This window comes from Pocillopora verrucosa, chromosome 14 (genome assembly GCF_036669915.1).
Source record: "Pocillopora verrucosa isolate sample1 chromosome 14, ASM3666991v2, whole genome shotgun sequence".
Classification (NCBI taxonomy): Eukaryota; Metazoa; Cnidaria; class Anthozoa; order Scleractinia; family Pocilloporidae; genus Pocillopora; species Pocillopora verrucosa.
The window spans coordinates 6427900-6449702 of record NC_089325.1 but is presented as its reverse complement, the minus strand read 5'-3'; the positions used below and the strand labels follow the sequence as shown (position 1 = coordinate 6449702).

Sequence of the window (21803 nt, the reverse complement as noted above, 5' to 3'; positions counted from 1 at the left end):
GAACCAAACACCTCGGCAAGCCTCGTGGGTTCGTATCTATATTTAACTTGAGCGTGTTTAAAAAAATTTGCCTTGAAGTCTAGTTTTAATTCGTCTTTAATTTCCTTTTTTAAAAAGTGATCTCAATTTGAACGCGAGAAGGTCTAAAGCGGAGATGAAAATCCGACACAAATTTCCAATTTGCTGATGTTTTTTCCCTTTTGACCAGTTCAAGGTTCGTAACTAAGCAAATAATTATAATAATAATAAAAAATAAAATTATGATTTAAAAAAAATAATTAAAATCGCATTTATTTGGTGCGTTGGGTTATTCTACTAAATTTTTGACAAACAATAGGAGAAAAATTGAAATAACAATCCTTAATTTTAGCGGCAATTTGATACGTTTCGCTGAAGACTTCAAAGGCTAACGCATTTCTCATATAAGTTGTAAAGACCATATGTTGTTTTTTGTATTTCCTCTCTCGATTTATGACAAACTATCGATCCCAAAGGAGAAAAGAGAATCAAAATGTTTTGAAAATAGGGACACGTGTTTGTGTCTATCAGGTCGTCGGGTGAATGTTGCAGGAATAGGAATAAGATAAAAGCTGCCCCATGATATATTTACATGCAAAACCCAATATCTTCCCACAAACGTGTAGTATTCTTTATCAAAGCAGTATAAAAAAAAAATCAAAATCAAATGAAAGTTTCAAGGTGACATTTGAAAGCCACAGTTGCTTCTTGATTATTATACATCATATTTACACGATCTAAATTGCTCGTCATTTAACGTAGCATGTCCCCCAACCCCCCTTGAATAAAAATTTCTCCGAAGCGACTGAGAAAGATGTTGAACCATTGAATTCCGTCGATTAAAGGAACTCTGAGTTTCTTTTTCACCAGAATTTAGAAAATCACACTTTTGGTTATTGTAAATCGAGTGAGCTCAAGACGTTGAAAATGTTTGAACAAAATTAATATCAACAACGACGACGGAGAAAGCAACTACAAGATTTGAAGCATGCCTTGTCAATGGTCTCTCCAGACAAACCTTATCACCCAGGCTTATAGTTTCCCGAATAGACACCGTTTCCCGTTCACAAAGATGAACTTGGGATGCTGCACCCTGTTAGGGTTGAAATCTCTGCTTGCTGAAATTTTCCATATGAACAGAATAAAAAGACTCCGTTCCGCTCTTAGAATTCCTGTGAAAATATCCTTAATTTCACAGACAAATTTTGTGAAACAGTCAAGGATGAGGGTCAGTTTGCATTTTGAGCAAGACAGACAGCCCCTTTACAACACTGTGAAAGTATCCACCAAAAAGAACGTTGAAAAGTGGTTCAACCAACCACAATAAGACATGTCACAATCCCGCTTAACTAGAAGACGAAACGATTGAAAGGGGTTGTAAATCCTGGCCCGCCTCCACAGCTCCCTGGGGGACCCTTGCTAGGGTCATCATCGTCGTCGTCAGGGGGCTGATGGAAGTTTGACCAAGCTTTTCGCTTAGCAGTGTTCATGGCTTGACGCTCTCGCTCCTGTAAAAAAGAAAAAAAAAACAAAATCCTTATGACGAGTTTGTCCATCGCTGACTCGAAAATTTGTTTGCACTGTTTCTGAGCATTGTTTGGAAGACATGATGGCTTAAGACTGGTTTTCATTAGCCACGGAGTTGAAGAAGTTAGATAATGCAGGAGCATATCCGGCCTCGAGAAAATCGAAACCGGAGTTGTAAACAGAACAATATAAGTTTGAAGGTATTGGAGTCGGAAGAATCAGTACGATTCTATTTCATTCCAATTCCGCTTAAGACCCAGTCGCATATGATCCAGTGAAGACGAGATTGTCGAAGTCGCAAGTAAAAGCAAAAGATCCAACCAATCACGATGCGAGTTGTCAGGCCAACCGATGGCTTTTGACTCCTTCAATTTCGTCCGCAGAGTCACAAGCAGTATCGGTACTCTGCTTCTAAATCAGCTGGTTTGATTTGCACCGGATCGTATCGCTCTACGCTTCTGACAACGACTCCGAGGCTGACGTTAATAAAACCAGCCTTAATTCACGAACCAGGGCAAGAGCCAACGCGCACGTGCGTGAATTGCCCCTCGCGTGTCTCGATCTTGCCTTTGACTCCAACGTTAGTAAAAAAACTAGCCTCAATACACAGCGCACTGTACTCCGGACCGAGAGGCGCGATTCACAAACGAGGGCAGGGGCAGATGCGTGCACGTGTGAATAGCCCCGCCTACTTGCCTTCAAATCGTTAAAAATTGCGCCTGATCTGCACGCAAATAAAGTTTGAAGTCAAACAAGTTAGATTGACTCACCTGCAAGTATAAGAGGTTATCGCGATTGACCATGTCCGCCAGCTCCTGCCTGATCTCACCGCCAACCAAATTATCTTGCACAGAATCACCACTGTTTTCTACGGGAATGACTGCAGCACGAAAAGAGCTGACTCGTTTATAGATCAACACATACGGAGTATCCTTAGGGAAACGCTTCGATACATCAGCAAACGAACTGAACGCCGAGTAAGACACGCGACTGTCATTAAACAGATACCACGTGTCTTGATCATCGGTTCTAGAACTTGAACTCTTGTCGCTTTCTCCTCCGATCAAATGCACGCTAGATCGTGCATAGCAGTAATAATGTCCACTCTCCGATGACGTCCCGGAGTGAACGATAACCGAGCACAGCGCGTAAACAATATCTGCTGTGAATGTTTCCTCGCTTAAAGACAACGAATTATCACTGCTAGAGCTGTCAACGATATTGTCATGTTCTTGCTTTGTCCTTTTAGACTTGAAACAAGAGTGGCTGACGATTTCATCGTTCTTACTGTCATTAACATCTGGGACGCTGTTTCTCGCCTCTCTTTCTATCTTATCATCACCTCCTTTGAGGTGAATTCGCGGTAATCTTAAAACTGTAGGATAAGACACACTTTGTAGTATCTTCGACCTTTGTTGGGTCTTCACATTGTAAGCGAACCTCTTCAGAGTCAACACGAGGAATTCTGAGGCCTTGGAAATGCTAACGGTACGTTCAGCATCCTGTAAACTGTGACAATGCTCGCAATGATATTGATTAGATCCTTCAAGAATTTCAGGTTCAAAAAAGTACTTCAACATCTCTGTTAGTGATATGTGTGGAGCATCAGCTCGAACGCCAGGCTCGCGAAATTTCGACGAAACACTCGAACCAGCTGAAAAAGGCATTGAGCTCTCTGCTGAGGTCGAACTGTGTGATGAACTTGGAGCCACAGCGTCGCTATCTTCGACTGACTTTTGCGCTAAGCCGGTGGCAGACACATTGTGAGTAATATCACCACCTTTCAGACTTCTGTCGGAGCTCACAGTTGAATTCACAGGTTTTTCGTCATGTTCAATCGGTTGTTTATCATCTGACGTCAGTCCATCGAGCTGCTCGGAGAACATCCTTCTCTCTAACTCACCAGTCTGTGGAAAAGCCAGTGGTAGGTCTGTGAACACTTCCTCTCTGCAAGAAGTGTTATTACACCTCCTACAGCACAGGCACACCGTCAGCTTTCCAGTAAAGGTCTCTTCTACGAGCGAGGTCCTTGGCGAACCTTCGTCGTTGCTGTTGTTTTGTGATTTTTCCTCCTCGCTAAGTCTGTCAAGAAGAAACTTGAGGAATTCTGAGCAGTCTTGCTGGGTCCCCGGTGCAAACCACGGAGGTCTCGCTACATGAAGGAATTTCGACGGGGCAAAGGCAGATCTCTGTAAAAATAAAAATAAAACAAAACAAAACAAGAACAAGGATTGCGTCAAATTAATATTCTGTCCAAATTCATTAAAATAATCGGGACCGCCATGGAGCCAATCCAGAACTCTTCAACCAGAGTCTAGCACGTTATTATCTTGGCTCGATTTGAGTTGGTTTTGAGTTTCTTGACTCGATTTGGTTGATTTTCCAGTTCTCCTTTGGGCCTTAAATCCTCGCGAGAAAGAAAGAAACAATAAAACAACAACAACAAACATAAAACTAATGACTCTAAATATATGAAAATCACATATGTGAACTGCGGATAAAGAAATGAATATGGAAACGATCTTCGCAGTAATGAACACTAATATAGAAGCAATTTTTCAGGTTTTTTTCAGGCTTTATGTTCACTACTGCTTAAGTAGCGTTCATTACTGCGAAGATCGCTTCCATATTCAAACTCTTACAAAGGATAATCCTCCAACTAAATTCTAGTATTTTACTACAAGCACATGTTGCGGGAGAATTTACCTGTGTTAGAGAGAGGAAGGCAAACACTTGTTGCAGGTGATGCAAGACAGGTTGATTATGATCGCTGTGATGGCCGAATATCATGAAACGGAACCTGCAAATACAGATCCGTTTTACCTTATCTCTTTGATCAATTACTTCTGAGCATCAGACTTTCAAGGGTGATATGCTTAGGAATTAAATTTAAAAAAATAATCACAACTCCCTAATTTTGAAACTAAGTACAGTCATTCGAAACCTTTGAATCAAATGAATTTTGTTCCTTCTTTTTTACTTATAGGGCGGTACGCTTCACGTTTTGGCAAAATAAAATCCTTAAATTCAATTTACATTTTTCAGCTCCTCTCAAAGCCTCTACAGAATCTTTCTCACAAAATTAAGAGCATTTGGCATACATTGTATCTCAGCAATGAATTTCAACTTTGTTGAGCCTCTTCCCAAAATTGTTCTGACAATTGTCATTATTGGCATAGCAACACCTGAGGTTCAAGCCCTCTGCCCTCCTACTCACTGGATTTTTTCTCAGTTGTCCCGAGTGCAGTTTCTTGGCTAAGCTTTGTATACAGCCAGCTGGTCTGTATCCCGCCAGTTGGGGTTTTTAAACACTAAATTTATTTACAATGTTTTAACGTGCTTGTAATGTCCTTGTTAAGACCTGTTGGGGGATTGGTCAGTTAACTGTACATACATACAAACGTACAAGTGATCATGACATTGACAACTTACTCGTCAAGCATGTAGAGTGCCTGTAACACACTGTTCATGTAACAAGTGTTGCCAAGGTTAGCTAAGCCAGTTTTTCCCGTTTCTGATTTTGGTGCAAAGCCAGGAAGTGGAATATTGACAGCTTGTGCAGACCAAGCACTTTGAGCTAGCCACTTCTTGATCATCACCTCTGAAGGTTTAGGTAAATCCTGGTAAAAAGAAGGTCATGCATAGATAGTATACATAAAAAAAAGGATGAGAATGCAAGAGCGATAAATTCAGAAAGAAGTAACAATCAAAAGTACAAGGAGCACAGCTTATTGGAACATTATTAGTTACTCTGACCACAAATTACACTGATTTCCATACAAGTAGCTGCAAAGTTAAATCTAGTTTCTGTGAAATGGAGCACTTGGTTTCTTGCTTCTCAGATGGGATACTAATCCGTTGTTGGTTATTCCTCCCCCCATGAATTTTATCAGTTCATTGTTGGTTACACCTCCCCCACTCTACATTTTATCAAGTATTCCAAACAGCTACTTCTGGAGAAGGCAGGGTGCTGTGACCCTTGTAAGGGCTCCAAACAGTACATCTCCACATGGAATCCAGCAAACTAAAACTAATCAATCAATAGACTTTATCTTAAGAGGGGAGCATGTGAAAGTATTGAAACTGATGAACTTGTGGCCCTCTCTAAGATAGAACTTAAAATATAAAAATGAACAATGATCTGTACTTGAAATGTTACATACTGCAAAATGAAATAAAAAAAATAACTATAGGTTATACATCTCTCTATATATACATACAATATTATTTAGTGTTTTCTAAAAAGGAAATCAGTAAATTGTTTTAATAAATAAAGAAACTAAGATGGCGTGCTGAAGTTGTTATTTTCTTTCTGTCTTTCTAAAAGAGTGTTTATCAATCCCTTTTATAAACTTTTAGTGTCCTTAGCTAATATTAGTACATCTCCCACCAGCTTGTTAGATTTCCAAAACAATACCTGTAGACAGTCAACAACTGGTCCATACAGTTCAGGAAACCCTGTATGTTGGTACATTAGACAGTGCATAAGTTCAGCAAGTGTTTGTAAATTAGTTTGTGAGGAACCACTGTTTTCCTTCTTTAGAGTCTGCACAAGGCTGGGTACTAAAACAACAATCTGAAAAAAAAAACCACAAACAAAACAAAAAACAAGCAATTGTTTGACTTTTTCAGATTAACTTTGTAGAGAATAGACACTTCGTTCTTGGATTCTTTGTTATAAAATGAAAAAAAGCCACATATTCCAGCAGACGGGTCCAGACAATGACAGAGTTATTCCCCTAAGCTAGAAACACTATGATATGTTAAGAGAAATGTTGATCATTTGGTATACATCCTGACACTAAAACACTCAGTAGAATAGTCACTTGTTCAACTTGAAAAAAGGGAATGCAGACAGGCACATAAGTGTACATATAAGGCTAACTCAATTATCTCCAAAAGCTTCTTTATATGAGGATTACTGGTCTTTTTTTGGACACTGGTCCACCACAGGCTACTATGGCATTTAGTCACAGTTTCCCTGACAGTTTCCGTACTGGCCTGGGTAGAGGGAATCAATGTGAGAGCTAAGTGTCTTTCCCAGCAACAAAATGCTGACTCTGGCCACAACTCAAACCCAGACCTCTCAATTAGTAACCCAGCAATGTAATCATTAAGCAAATTTGTCTCCCATGGAATTACTTAATAAGAGAATAATCTAACTGAAGAGCATAAAATCTAGTGACTAAACTAATGTCATATGAGGAAATTTGACTCAAAGCTTTGTCTTTGCTTTTTCCTGTTATACCAACCCAGAAACAGAAATCTTTACCTCATGAAATGCTTGAGGAGAGTGTTGAAAGCTCAGCAACATATGAGAGAGGACAACCATAGTACTTCCACGAACAATGGGGAACAACAAACGACTGAAAACCTGCAGAAAAACAAAATAAAAGAATATCACTATTAACAAGAGTCATGTTACAGAGTCCCAAAAAACGAGTCCATGGAAAGCTGGTCAGCTCTCAAAATAAACAAATGAGGTGAATTATGCAAGCAGATTTTGGTGCCCAACAGAACCCACTTTTTGTTGACTATGTGTCATAAAATGCTCAAAATTTTCAGTTGATATACTTAGATTAGCCAAAGCAACTTTTGGGATAAAGAGTGAGGCAGAGGAAGAAAAGACAAAACTGCAATGTTACTGAAAACAAATATGAAACTGAGATTGAAACAGAATTGAGCTCAACTAAAACCATGGATGAAATAGAATGACAACTCATAGACTACTGTCTTTGACATTAAATTAGAACCCTGTTAATATGACCACCACTGTCCCTCTGTCCTTTACCTCCCAAGATCTGATTATTAATTCTCCCCTCTAGCTGCTACACATTTTCTTGTAAATTAGATATTATACAGTATTAAAGGGAAAATTTACATGTTAATCACTTCTGGGAGCTTAAGGGTTAAGGCTTAACAGGGTTGAACAGTGAGGAAACCCAAAATGATTGTATTGATAAAATTCTGGGTATAAAGCTAGCTTCCACATCTCTCACAAATTATAGGTTTAAAAAAAGCAGTGAAATCTTGCTCAGGACAGGCATCTTACCTGGGACACTTCCTTAAGTGTAACAGAAATGAGAATGGAATGTTTCCCATTGCTTGCCAAAGCCTTTAAAAACCCAATAATCCATTGATCAACCTTCTTTGCTCCAGGCCATGACAACCATTTGATCATTCGCGTAAGAGAATGAGCTAGGCTCTCATCACTAAGTAAAGGGTTTGAAGCTGCAAGGTTAGTTGCAGAGTCTATTGTATCAGTGGAAAAATACTGCACAACAGAAGCAAGTGCTACTGATGGACTGTCTCCTACTTTGGAAATAATCTTAAAAATCTCCGTTAAAACTGGAAAGAGCAGGGCTTGATTCTTTGTCCACATCTTGTTTAAGAGAGCCCCAATGACTGCACCATTTTGAATGCATGCTGTCATTTCTTCTTTTGAAGTTTTAGGCAGCTCAGTTTTGCTTAAAGCTCTAAGCAGTGACAAGTTAAACTGGGTTAGATTTTCGCCAACCGGCCAACAGTGGTTATACTCGATGAGCAAACGTCCCACAGCCGCACAAAAGTCCGTGTTTAAATTCTTTTCCGCCCAGATATGAGCCCTGTGGCGAATTACTGTGTACATTGAAAATATCTGTGGTGCGTGTTGAACGAGATCAAGGGAGGTGCGTAGATAATCCACAAAACTCACTGATAAATTTTCGCGTTCAGCAAGAAAAGATAGGAGAAAGCTTTCCGTGAAAAACTTTTGAAATACATCCTTTTGGCGTTTAGCCCACGTGGTGAGCAATAGTCGACCAGTTTCTTTCAAAAATTGCGAGTTTTCATCTGTCATCCATTCAGTTCCAATTTCAAAGATAGATCTGTTTTGATCCTCTGGGACATTTCCATTGAGTTTTGAGACCAGCTGTTGAATAAGAGACTTCTTGACGCTTTCAGTGTGATCTGAACTTACGATTCCTCTCAGTATTTGGTCCATGATGGCGCAAAAAACAAGTTTAAAAATAGCATTTGTTGATGAACCTTCGTCGTTTTAATTTTAGTTCTAACTACATACCCGGATGTCACGCGGTCAAGAGGTCTGGGAGTGCAACACAAAGTCACCAGCTTGTCCCCCAGTGTACCCTAGTCGGGATTGGGGACATTGGGGCGATTGACATTAATTAATTGTTTTTTTGTTTCTGTATGCATATGCTTTCTTCTAGAGAACATCAGCTGATTTTGGTTATCTGCTCTCATTGCCTTTAAAAGACCTCTAAAATCATTACAGTCATCAGTGTTTTTAACGAAATACCCACTGTGTCTTTCTCAACAGACGGCGCTTACACAGTTTTATCGTTTTTTCCCGTCGGGATGTATAGCTAATGTCTCGAATTAAAGATCTTCCGACATCTCGCAAATAGGTCAATATCAGCGAAGCCTAATTAATCTTAAGTTACCTCTCCCAAAAGTATCGTATTTCTCAGAAAAAAAGATAAGCATGCAATTCCGAAAAAATAACTCTGATTTATTGCGAAAATTTTGCACCAATCTTAAAATAAACTCTTTATTTGTAAAAATATATCCATTAAACTTCATATGTACAGAGAATCTAAAGATAAACTGAACTTGTTTAAGAACAATATCTTCCTCTTCATATGGTCATTTAAAATTGCAAATATCGGCTTAGAACTATTCTGATTGAATGCTTTTCCCCATTTTCTGTGATATCCACTTCATTTCCGACTATCAAATGTGGCGCCAGAAAATCGGGCTCAATGAAGTCTTTGCTGATAAAATAAGTACTCAGATCAAAGCATCTGAAGAGCTCTTTAAAATCACCCTCATAATTATCTTTTATGTACACTTCTCGAAGCTTCAACGATTCGATGTTCTTAGACGCGGGAAAATTCATCAGGGATTTGTTTTCCTTTCAAGAAAACAAAACAGATTTAGGACACCCTCGTGTTTTGAATAAAAGCCCAGGTTTCAGAGTGAATAGTTTAGGACAATATTTACAAATCAACACCCTTAAACCTATTTGTGTACATCGCTTGCAAGAGCTTTGTGGTCTTTTGTGTAAGCAAGGTCGCAACTAATTAACCAATCGCATTTCTAGTTTTAAAATTAACTTTTCAATCATGACGCTTCCACGGTGTCCGATTCCTATTATCCCATGATTGTTAACAAACCCCCAAGAAGAACAAGAGCATGTAAAACTTGTCTTATGGCACCCCTCGTGGTATTCTCGAGCTAAAAATATTTGCCACGACAGCGTTAATTAGCTAGCAAAGAAGCAAGTTTGTTCATTTTGAACTGACTTAGCGAAGGCAAACAGCGATTATCCGTGGAGAACATGCCTGGGGCCAATATCTGGCGCACTGGGGCAGAACAGTAAATGACAACTTATCAAGAACACGTCAAATTTTCATACAATATAAATCGATATCAGTTCCCAGGGGACCCGGTTCGAGCGAAAAAAAAACCGTGGAACTAAATGGAATTTTGGACGTTGACAATGTCTTCTGGCTTTACTCTACTTTTGAAACATGTTTAACATTCTTTGACAAGTAGTGTTGTTTTGAGGGACGAGAACGAGAAGCGAATCATGGCGCGGATTGGCCGCGATTGTAGAACGTTCTACTGTCGAGAATGGGTGTTTGAAAAAATTCAAACTTGTGTTGAACGAAGGAAGCAACAAGAAGATACTAAAACGAAAGGGGCTTTTATTTTAGGAGGACCTGGCTCGGGAAAAACGACAATTTTACGTGAACTTGTGTCTCCGACAACTAAAGAAGGTGTTCAAACGGAGTTGGCAAAGAGAGTTGTTGCTTCTCATTTCTGCCAAGCCCAAAATGCAATTTCTGTTTCTGTAGCAGACTTCATCTTAAATCTCGCCAGGCAACTCGCTAAAGCAGAGGAGCTGAAGGCATACGCTGCCAAATTCAACGACCCCCAGATTCAAAATCACCTCAAAAGTGAACAGTGTATTCGAAATCCAGATCGTTCTTTTAAAGAAGGTATACTACTGCCTCTTAATTCGCTTCCACCGCCTCAGGAAATCTTCTTGGTCGTGGTGGACGCCATCGATGAATCTTACCTACATTCTTTCGATTCCGGTGTTGCATCTGGCAGCCGAACTGTTGCTGAGTTAATGGCCACACACCACGATCTACTCCCCCCTTGGCTCTTTCTGGTGGTCAGTGCAAGAAAGCAATCGAAAACAGTCACTAGGATGTTTACAGGATTTCGAAAGTTCACTTTAGACGATCTTCGGAAAGCACATGTGGTTAAGGACATTCAACAGTACATTTTGAATCGCTTAGACGACGAGCCCAGTTTAAGGAAACACTTAACCAGGGAAACGGCAGAAGCATTTAACCAGCTTCACATCAAAAGCAATGGTTGTCTTCTTTATTTGGAAAAATTGTTGGATGGAGTGGTCGATGAATTTTTCACCTTGGATGAGACCCAGGACATTCCAGGCACACTGTCTGGTCTGTACCTGTGGCTGTGTAATAGGTTATTCACAGAGGAACAAGTTGACAAGATCAGGTCGGTCTTGAATGTTATTTTAGCTGCTCAAAGGCCTTTAACTGACTCTGAAATGTTCCATGCAGTGTGGACAAAAGACACAGATCTAACTGTGGAAGACTTTTTGGAAACACTTGACTTGATGTCACATCACATTCTCATGGATGACAATGGTGTTAAAAGCATATCCCATCTGTCCTTTGCTGAGTGGCTCTTGGATGCAAAGCACTGCACGCCAAAGTTTCTTTGCAACCCAGGAGATGGGCATGCCATGCTAGCATTGCATTACACTCAACTCTCTCAGAAACAACAGCTGGCTCATCCACACCAACTTGCATTCCACTTGAGCCGTGCATCTTTTAGGGAGTTTTTCACACAAGACCACCTCGCTCTCTGGCTTCTGTGGAGTGGAACCCAAATCTCAGACATCCAACTCAACACAGATGCCCTGAATCAAGAGGTTGCCCGGCTGTTACTAAATGCTGGTGCCAAGGTAAATGAACTTGAAGAACAAGCTGCTTTGCTTCCCTTTGCACCAGAGACAGAAGATTCTGTTAAAGCTCTGTTGGAGAAAGGAACATCTGTTGATCGTGTTGACAGTTCTGGTAGAACATTGCTATGCAATGCTGCATTCAATGGCAGCGTTGATGTAGTACGGCTTCTTATTAAACATGGAGCAAATGTCAACTTTTCAGACACTTCAGGACAGTCTCCGCTAATGTTAGCATCAAGACAAGGGCATAATGAAATTGTGTACCTTCTTGTGAACTGTGGTGCATCAGTTAATCACTGTGCCGATGATGGATGCACTGCATTGAGGGCTGCAGCCTCGGGTGGGCACACTGATGTTGTTTCTGTTCTTTTGGATCACTCTGCAGAAGTAGACTTGGCAGACGACGATAAACGTACTGCATTACGCGGTGCATCATGGGGTGGTCACAGCGATGTTGTATTACAATTACTTCAGCATGGGGCAAACCCTAATCTTACTGACAAAGAAGGAAGGACAGCATTAATTGCTGCAGCTTACATGGGTCACAAGAAAGTTGTAGAAATACTGCTGGATCATAAAGGAGAGATAAATCATGCTGACAATGATGGAAGAACTGCTTTAGCTGTAACAGTTCTTTGTGTTTCATCTAGTGAGAATCATGAGGCTGTTGTTGACCTTCTGTTAAGGCGTGGTGCACAAGTTGATCATCCTGATTTTGATGGCTTAACGCCACTATGTGTTGCTGCTCTTGAGGGATACTTCAATGTTGCCAAGTTATTAGTCAAAGCTGGGGCAGACATGGGACACTGGGACAGAAATGGACGGACACCTCTGTTTGCAGCAGCTGCTAATGGTCACTGCAACATTGTAGATTTGTTTTTGGCAACTTCAGAAGGTTGGTTCTCTTTTTATTTACAGTAGAATCTTGTAACCAGTAGTATCTGTAGATATTTACCCTTATCTTTGTTACTATGGGTCTTTGAAAACCCTAATATTCTTTGAATCTGAGTTTGGATTATGGAAAGTCATGGAAATAAATGAAAATTATGTATTTTTGTGAAGAACAAAGAATGAATGCCTTTGTTAAATGATTTTTTCCTCTTGTTTTGGAAAGTATCTCTTGATTATAGGTAATAGAAATCATCTAGAAGGTCCTGGGAAATTCAGATAAAATAAAAAACGCTTAATGTTTTATATGGTCATTGGATCTATGATTATGATTTAGATTACTTAAGCTGTTAAGGAAAAAGAAATGTTTATCAATTTGATTGTTATTTCAGATAGGAAACCTGACCCTTCAACCTGGATGTCACCAACATTTTCAATGTTCCGTCCAGATCATAGTGGTTGGGATCCATTGATGGTAGCTGCCAATCAAGGTAGTGTTTCCTTCATTAACCCTCTGACCCTTAGGGGTGACTAGCATTTAAATTCTCCTAACAATATCATCCCTAAATCACACATTAAGGTTATGAGAAATAAGAAAATGACCACCAGCCACATAAGCTCTTGATTGTTAAACAAATTCTTCTTGTCAGCACCTTAGGAAATGTTTAGCAGGGCTAGAAATTGGCAGTTGCACTTTCACCAGTGGCAAGTTAAAACTGACCAGGGCCACCAAAAGTTAAGGTTTGAATGCTCAGTGTGTGACTGTGCTACAGAATTTCAAAAAGTTGCAATGTAAATTATGCAAAGTACAAAGTTAAAAATAAAACTCAATATGTAGTTTAATTGGACTACCTTTCTCTTCATTTCTTTGCCTGGACACTAAAATCATCCATTTTGGTGAATTTTTTAGTCTGAAGTGGAAATTCTGAGCCGTTTTAATGGTGATTTCACAAGTGATCCACATTCACAACATATAGATGCCATTTAGATTTTGTGATTGCCATGTGACTCTGGACTTTTGTGTTCTTTCCTTTTAGTCAACACTTTGTTAAAAGCCATGGGCGTTTATTCAAGTTTTTCATGTTAAACTAGAGGGAATCGAGGGCTACTTCATTTTGGGATGAGCCACTAAGAAATCAAGGAAACTGGCCTGATTGGCCACCAAGTACTGGAGTTAATTTTTAGCCCTGATATAGAGTGTAGCATGGAGAGTTTGCATACTGATGTTAGGGTGTAAAGGGTGAACCAGTCTAATGGAACTTTGTAATGTCTACCAAATTATTATTTTTTTTTCTGATGGCCTCATATTTTTTCTGTTTTGGAGATTTTTTACAATACAGCACTTTACATTGCACTAATGCAGTTTACTGATACTTAATTAAAAAATTATATTGCTGCCACTAAATATAAAACCTTTTTGCAATGCATGGGTGAATAGTATAGTTATCACATGAATTTGTTCACCTTGATGCACACTTTTCTAACAGGACACAAAGATGTTGTTTGTTCTCTCCTTGCTGCAAACCTGGATGTCAATGCACTTGATCCTGATGGTAGGTCTGCACTGATGTTAGCTGCACAGGAAGGCCAAGTTGATGTTGTGTCAGCACTTATTGAGTATGGTGCACCCATTGAACAAGCATCTTCTGATGGTCGCACAGCATTGCATTTTGCTGCTATGGAGGGGCATGAGGAATGCGTACAGCATCTTGTTAATCTTGGTGGAGATGTCAATCATCAGGACAGTCTTGGACGCACACCTCTGTTTGCTGTTTCCATTGAGAAAAACAAACAGATGGTTGAACTATTGTTGGATCTTGGAGCTTTTGTAGACAGCAAGGACATGGAAGGAAGGACACCTCTTCAAGCAGTCGCATGGAAGGGAGCCTATGAGCTTGTGGAGCTCTTTAGTAACAGAGGTGCAGCAATTAATCATGCAGATTGTGAAGGACGCACAGCTTTGATGTCGGCATCATGGAAGGGCCATGTTTCTGTTGTGCAGTTATTAATTCAAAAGGGAGCAAAAGTTGACAAAACATCCCAGGAAGGAGCCACAGCCCTTTGTATTGCATCGCAAGAAGGTCATGATGAAGTAGTGCAAATGTTATTAGAGCATAATGCAAACATGAATCATGCCGACAAGCTGGGAAGAAGTCCAATGCAAGTTGCTCATGAAGCTGGTAAGCACCAGATTAGATAGCAGTTTGGAAAGTTGAATGAATTAAGAAACTCAAATTGATGTCACTTTCCCATAGATGTGAGTCCTTTTCCTTAAAATCTAAGAACTGACATTTTGATGAAAATAACATGCCAGGAAAAACTCAGGGCAGCGTTTACACCTTAATCCTCTAACTCTCAGAAGCAATTAACATGATACCCATGCATTGCCCAGCAAACACAAAGTTATTGGGTACTAGTTGTTATCTTGATCTAATTCCAAATTCTCATAACTAATTTACAAGGAAATGATTAGCCGCTAGAAGGGAGAATTAACAATCAGATCTGGGAGTTTTAAGGATAAATCTCACTTTGGGAAATTTTAATTTGAAGAAAAATTGACTTTGAAGACAAAGTGCTAGTTATTAACATAATTATTTTCCCCATTTTACAATCTTGGAAGGTTGTATATGAATATAGAAGTTTTCTTTTCTTTAATTGAAAAGTTTTGGTTCTTTGTTTTTCCAGGCCATACAAGAGTTACCAAAGTTCTGGAGGCATTCAGCGTGATGAGATTGAATGATGGTAATTTTACCAGCACATTAAAGAGAAAGCTTTCGTCAGCACAATCAGAAAGTAGCAGTACAGTCTCAAACAGCAGCCTTGCAGAAAAGCCGCAAAGATCAGACAGTGTTTCATCCTCAAATAGTTCTGAATCTCCTCCTGCCTCAAGAAAGGAACTTCTGGCACCAGGTTCAACTCATACACTTGGACCAAATGGAGAAATTCTCGAAGAAAGACGTTACTCTGCTAGTTTCCGTGACGTGCACACTGTTCAGTCAATCAAGGAGCCTTGGAATAGGGCCTGCCCTCCATACACATCAGAATTGGATGTGGTAAACCCTCCCCCTTACACAGAGAAACCTGTAAGAACATCTCTGGTTGAAGATGATGTGGTTACTGTTGCAACTATGCCCCCTCCATCGGGCAAACAAAAGCAGTTTAACTTGCTTCACAAAATGAAGCAAAAAGGAAAAAGTGCATTCACTTCCAGTGGTCATGGAAAACATGGAAAAGTGATCAGCAAGCATAAAAGTCATGGAGAAAGACGTGGATTTTTCTCTGGTATAAAACAGCTTGGTGGAAGTGCGTCTGGTGCTGGTTCATCAAAATCCAGAGAAGGAAAACTAGGAAATTCAAAAGGTTCAAATGAGTCGATGGAAACAAAAATCTAACTTCTATGACTGTGGGCTTTGTGCTTAGCTTTAGCTTTTTAGTAGCTACATCTCTAAACAGAAAAAAAATCAGGTTTAGTGTGCTTTTGACACAACAGAGCACACTTCTGCACCAACCTTTTTATACTGGATTTTATTAACCCTTGGTATTTAAAAAAAAACCATTTTCATGCTTAATATTTAATTCTAAGTTTTTTTTACACAAAAATCAGTGAACATATTCCATTAGCAGATCCAGGCCTTCAGATAAGGGGAGATGCTTGTCTGAAATTTTTCAGACAAAGTATGTTACATTTTGGGTCTTCATCTAAGGTCTGTGGGTCTCCACAAGTAGCTCTGTCAATGGATTCAAATATCAGGGCACTTTTAATCCAAAATAATCCCTTGAATGTAGTACTGGATTTTATCAGGGCTCTAAAGTACATGTTTACCTTTGAGTTTTATAGTTGATTTGTAATTTTTTGAGGGAAGTTCACATTAACCCTTTCAATTCCTAAGATCTGATTGTTAATTCTCCCCTCTAGCTGATATAGATTTCCTTGTAAATTAGTGACAGGAATTTGTTGTCAGATCAAGATATCATCTTTGTTGAGTATTCTTTGAGTATTCTGATCACTTGTTTCCTGGATATTGTATGAATATTATAGGGAGAAGGTACATGTTAATCACTTATGGGTGGTACGAAATAGGTAGATAAGAGCTTGAATGCAGTTACTCCTAAGGGAATTTTGGGTGTTGCATTCACAGAAGTAGTCCAGAATGTTGAGACTTCTACTTTCACTTCATGAGACTATTACCCCAAAATTTATTTTCTACCAAAAAGTGCTTGTAACTCAAGCCAGTTTTAAGTCATCAGAGAGAAATACTGATTCCTCACTTAGGTTGTACAACAATGAAATATTTACTTGTCAGATGTATTGACTATTTTTAACTGTTGCCATTGTAACCATGAAAAAGAATAATTATTACAAAAGCAACAGTTATGTTTTTTTACCATATAAGTATTCTTTACATAGATACAGAAAGGCTTATTTAAAATGTGCAGTATGCAACAAGTGAATGAAAGGGTAAGAAACATTTACTTAATGTAAAGTAATAAATTTTTTTGCATGTCAAGTTTACATGATGATATTGTAAATTCCTCCTAGAATGGTGTTTTGAAATTCAAGTGCTGACATATTGTAGAAAAATATGATGTTTGTATAACGTTTTTAAGTTAGTATAATGCAATATACTTTAACGGTTATGGAACTGCAACTAAGAAGATAGTTGAGTTTTAAAGCTTGTTGAAATTTCATCAGGGGCTGAATGTTATCTAAAACAGTGAAATAATTTGTTAAGTCGATTAGAGTGATGAATTAGCTTTCATATGATAACATTATTACATTACATATAATGAATAATCATTAAAAGACTGCCTTGAATATGATAAAGCCAAGAACATTTTTGCAGGCCCTGTAGCTTAACTCTCCCTATTTGCCAAATAGGTTTTGATTAAAGAGCAGCTTTTTGAATGTTGAATAATATGGCTATGTTTAAGATTTTTCCCAAATATCTACCATTAGATTTATCATGTTGTCCTCACCTCACAGCATAAAGATCTTGAAACATTATTTTCCCAAAGTATACCAGATTAAATTTTTTGTCTTAGGGATAAGATATTCCATCGGACTCCCTTCTGAGACAAAATATTTCAATTGTTGTAACATGAACAAGGGATAAAGCAGCACATAGAGGCAAAGACTGAATGCATGCTCCCTCAATCCCAACCAGCCTCCCGTACTCATTGCAATAATGGGTCACATCCTCAGATAAGTTTCCAGGTAGTTACCTTGAGTCTTTTGGTTTAGTGGCAGAGTGGTATGCCTCCTAACCCAAGCTCATATGCTTGGCTCTAACCTGATTCTCAGACTGTCTGATGATTTTTTAACTAAACTTTATATTTAGACAGCACTTCCCTCAGAATAAATGTTTTTGGGTGTAAACATATCACTCAGGGTATTAAAGATTTCGATTTTATCAAACTGTTGGTACCACTGCGATGAAGACCGGGTACCCCCAAGTTCAAATTCTGTCCAAAGTCTATGATCGAGAAGACACTCAGGAAAATCCCTCCCCTTCTCGAACCCCTTGACGTAACTGAGAGAGAGTGCTTGACGGTGTCAGCGGTAAATTCGTGGGAATTTCAAAACATCCAAGATGGCGACCTCATCGGCTACATTTCCATCTCTTCTTCCCCGAGTTGCGGACAATCTTTGGTTCACGCTGGAAAAGAAATCAGATGATGACGCTGTATTAGCTAAAGAAGAGGAAGAATACGCTGCTTCGGTGAGTTGCCGTAGATTTTTGCTCAGCTTGCACCAAAACAAAACGAATTGTTTCGAATTTTTTTTCTACATCAACGGAATTATAAATTAACTTAAAATTAATTAAAACGACTTTCATTTGGCAAGTTTTTCCTTTAATCTGCAAAAATTTAAGTAGAAAGGGAAATTTTGAATAAATTAATGGTATGATCAAAGTTCTAGCGATTAAGATCTGTAAATACAAAGTGCTAAGGGAAACTTACAGCTAAATTTTTATTTAACTATAAACTTACTCAGAAGCATATCATGATATTCGGCTTTCTATAATTCGTAGTTTTATGTACACCGTAGCTTGTACTTTCTAGAAAGTTTGGGCTATTGCTTTTATAAAATAATTCTAGGTTTGCCGAACGTTGCAATAAATGATATATTTTTACCAATCAGTATGCTTGCAGTATCTCAGTCATATTATAACAGATGATGTTTCCATGGCAGCTAAAAAGGATTGCAGATAAGGGCTTTGATATTCCTCCAATTGGTACCACTAAAACCAAAGACAGGCAGGAGGTAAGGTTGTTGTTTATTCATTATGTATGTACCACTTACCTCTAAACCTGGAATCCTGTCTGATGAGATCCCAAAATATGTCTGATTTGTTAGGAAACAAGATATCTGGGATGAATTTACAGTGTTAAGTCAGGGACAAGGTCTAAGTTTCCAAGAGTTTGTAATGTCTTGGGCTCTAGATGACAGGAGACTGTCCAATGTTCTGAAAATTTCTCTAATGTGGGACATGGTACACATGTATTCCACAAAGTTATGGGTTTGGTGGCATTAACCCTTTAACTTCCAAGATCTGATTGTTAATTCTCTCCTCTAGCTGCTACACATTTCCTTGAAAATTAGTTGTGAGAACTTGGTGCTAGATCAAGATGGCAGCTTCTGCCTGATAAGTTTGAATATTCTCATTACCTATTTGCTGAATAATGTATGGATATTTTAGGGAGAAGTTTTATATTAATCACTTCTGGGAGTTAAAAGGTTAAGTAAAAAGCCCCACCATATTTCAGATGCTAACCCTTTCACTGCCAGTAGTGACTAATAAGTTATTTCTCCCTACATTGTCTTTACATTGTGTGGCAGAAAGGTTAGGTGAAGATAGAGTAATGCCAATTAGGAGATATTGTTTGATTTAACCCTTTAACTCCCAAAAGTGATTAACAGCAAGGTGTTTTTCAGCAAACATGTTATAAGAATGTTCAAACTTATCAGGTGGAATTTGTTGTATTGATCTTACACCAAATTCTCATAACTAATTTACAAGGAAATGTGTTGCAGCTGGAGGGGAGAATTGACAATTAGATCTTGGGAGTTTAAGGGTGAACACTAAATTCTCAGAGCAAAATGTAGGACAGGCAGTGAGGAGAATAACTGTTTGGTTCTCAGGAGTGATAGGGCCAAAGAGCTAAATATTTTTTTAACCTAAAGCTCACTTGTCTTGAACAGAAAGATACTGATATTAGTTGAAATAATTTTTTTCCCATGATGAAATGGAATTGGTACTTTAAAAGTCTACTCTGCATTCACTTATTTTGAATCTTTGGTTACTCTTGATATCATTTTAAAGAGACTTGATGAAGATGATGATGAGATTGAGGATGATGATGATTCAGCAGAAGAAATTGAGGATGAGACTGATGAATATGAAAGTCCAGATGCTGAGTCTGTTGAGGGAGAGGTATAAAAAGAGGGTGCTTTGGTTATCATTGAGTATTTCAACTAGTTGTTTCATCAGCACTTGGATATTGTCAGACTATACAAGTCAGACAGGAAATAACTTGACAGTAAGTGGGAGGGGTAATCAGATTGTAGTTTTATGTTTTGCTTAATCTCCAGAGTGGCTGCTAGGACATGAGAAACAACCAAAAATTCCCAGTATGTTGAAGGTTGTTAGTAATTAGAAGTCAATAATCTTCTATTTTTCTCAACTTTTCACTGATTTGGAATTATCTGACATAGGAATACTGGACCTTTGTCTGTATATTGATGTTTGTATCATTGCCATGACTTTCTTTGTAATTTTTTACCCACAGGTTGAGATGGAATCAAGTGTAATTTAAGTGTTCCTTTCATGTGCGATTGTAGTCAAGATGTTTCCTATTATGTTGTATGCCCTAGAAAACTTTCATTAAAATTAGTTTTGGAAAGAGAATGGCTCTTAATCATGTTGTGCAACAGAAAGCTCTTTTGTATGCAGTGAAACATGTGGGTGCTAGACAGTTTTAGCTGGTTGTAATTGATTCTAGCAGCAAGTTAACCTCTGCAACAGATCTCTTTAGTTATCTATATTATCTTCTCTTGTAGAATACTATTTCCATGTTATGGTGAATGTAAGCTGTAGGGTCGGAACTTAGGCAAAAAATTGTGCTCACATCTGTTTAATTGTATATATGGAAGTTGTAATTAAAAAAAAGGGCTTATACTCCCAGCATCATTGAAAGTTAACTATCCCAAGACCAGGGCTCAATCAAGGCTAACCTTGACTGCTAAATTCTATCTTAATGCTCCCTCCCAATGCAGGCTGAATTTCATACCCGATTTAAAAGTTGACAATACAGAATTCTAAATCACTTTTAATTGCTAAAAAAATACATACAATGTGATATGTACTAATTATTGTCGATTTAAGGTATTTACAATAAGGTGCAAGAATAATTAGATTCGCAAATTAATGACAGTAGGTTGCATATGGAGTTTATAGAAGTGAACAAAAAAACATTTTGTATATGGTAAATAAAATACACTTGCGTTGTACAGCCATTTACGACTATTAAATAATAAAAATGCTAAAATAAAGTTCAGTTCATTCGTAAGGTAACTAGATGGTTTTGGCGCCAAAGAAGCCTCGAAGTAACGGATAATTTTAGAGTCACGCTGAACAGGACTTTCGTTCGAGCTGGTGGCTCCTAAAGGAGCCGTTGTAGTTAAAGTCGAGGAGATTTAATACTCCTGGCTCTGTGAGGAGGTCTTTCCAGCTTTCTTGTCGGTCTTCTTAGGCAGGAGCACGGCTTGGATGTTCGGCAGAACACCACCTTGGGCGATGGTGACTCCGGCCAGGAGTTTATTCAGTTCTTCGTCGTTACGTACTGCGAGTTGGAGATGACGAGGGATTATTCTCGATTTCTTGTTATCTCGTGCAGCGTTGCCCGCCAATTCTAAGATTTCGGCGGACAAGTATTCGAGAACGGCAGCAAGGTACACTGGTGCTCCGGCGCCAACCCGCTCGGCGTAGTTGCCCTTTCTTAAAAGACGGTGAATTCTTCCGACGGGAAATTGAAGTCCAGCTCGGGATGAGCGGCTCTTTGATTTGGTTCCCTTAGCTTTACCTTTACCGCGTCCAGACATGATAATTAGTTCCAAATGTCGTACAACCCAGCGAAAGTGAAATAGAGTTTGACTATGTCTGCATAAAATGGAGGTTTCAGTTCTTATACCAGCCAACGGATCGAAATCCACCAATCGAATTTCTTCTTTTATGTCCCAATCGGCCAATGGAAACATAGATATGCTTTCTCAGAGGTCGGTGTAAATATATGCTATGATGAAGGAATCTTAATTACATAATTTTATTAATTAATTATCTTAATTATTATGGTAATAAAA

The 21803-nt window shown here is 38.7% G+C and overlaps 4 protein-coding genes across 4 annotated transcripts; 2 read left to right on the top strand and 2 right to left on the bottom strand.

Moving 5' to 3' along the window:
* Positions 1-275: 275 nt before the first annotated feature.
* On the bottom strand, positions 276-8585 carry LOC131794774 (ubiquitin carboxyl-terminal hydrolase 38). The gene is made up of 7 exons (XM_059112321.2): positions 7598-8585; positions 6818-6919; positions 5963-6121; positions 4978-5165; positions 4252-4345; positions 2316-3734; positions 276-1526 (listed from the first exon to the last, which is right to left on the bottom strand). The coding sequence occupies exons 1-7, from the start codon at positions 8525-8527 to the stop codon at positions 1368-1370; spliced, it is 3051 nt and encodes a 1016-aa protein (XP_058968304.2). The 5' UTR covers positions 8528-8585; the 3' UTR covers positions 276-1367.
* A 1199-nt stretch (positions 8586-9784) lies between these two features.
* On the top strand, positions 9785-17348 carry LOC131794773 (ankyrin repeat domain-containing protein 50). The gene is made up of 4 exons (XM_059112320.2): positions 9785-12449; positions 12835-12933; positions 13930-14622; positions 15128-17348. Exons 1-4 carry the CDS (start codon positions 10136-10138, stop codon positions 15832-15834), a joined length of 3813 nt encoding a protein of 1270 aa, XP_058968303.2. The 5' UTR covers positions 9785-10135; the 3' UTR covers positions 15835-17348.
* A 677-nt stretch (positions 17349-18025) lies between these two features.
* LOC131794786 (anaphase-promoting complex subunit 15B-like) lies at positions 18026-20352 on the top strand. Its single transcript, XM_059112336.2, has 4 exons — positions 18026-18162; positions 18636-18707; positions 19768-19878; positions 20234-20352. Exons 1-4 carry the CDS (start codon positions 18034-18036, stop codon positions 20258-20260), a joined length of 339 nt encoding a protein of 112 aa, XP_058968319.1. The 5' UTR covers positions 18026-18033; the 3' UTR covers positions 20261-20352.
* A 788-nt stretch (positions 20353-21140) lies between these two features.
* On the bottom strand, positions 21141-21701 carry LOC131794785 (histone H2A-like). Its single transcript, XM_059112335.2, has one exon. The coding sequence runs from the start codon at positions 21699-21701 to the stop codon at positions 21141-21143; it is 561 nt and encodes a 186-aa protein (XP_058968318.2).
* Between the last annotated feature and the right edge of the window lie 102 nt (positions 21702-21803).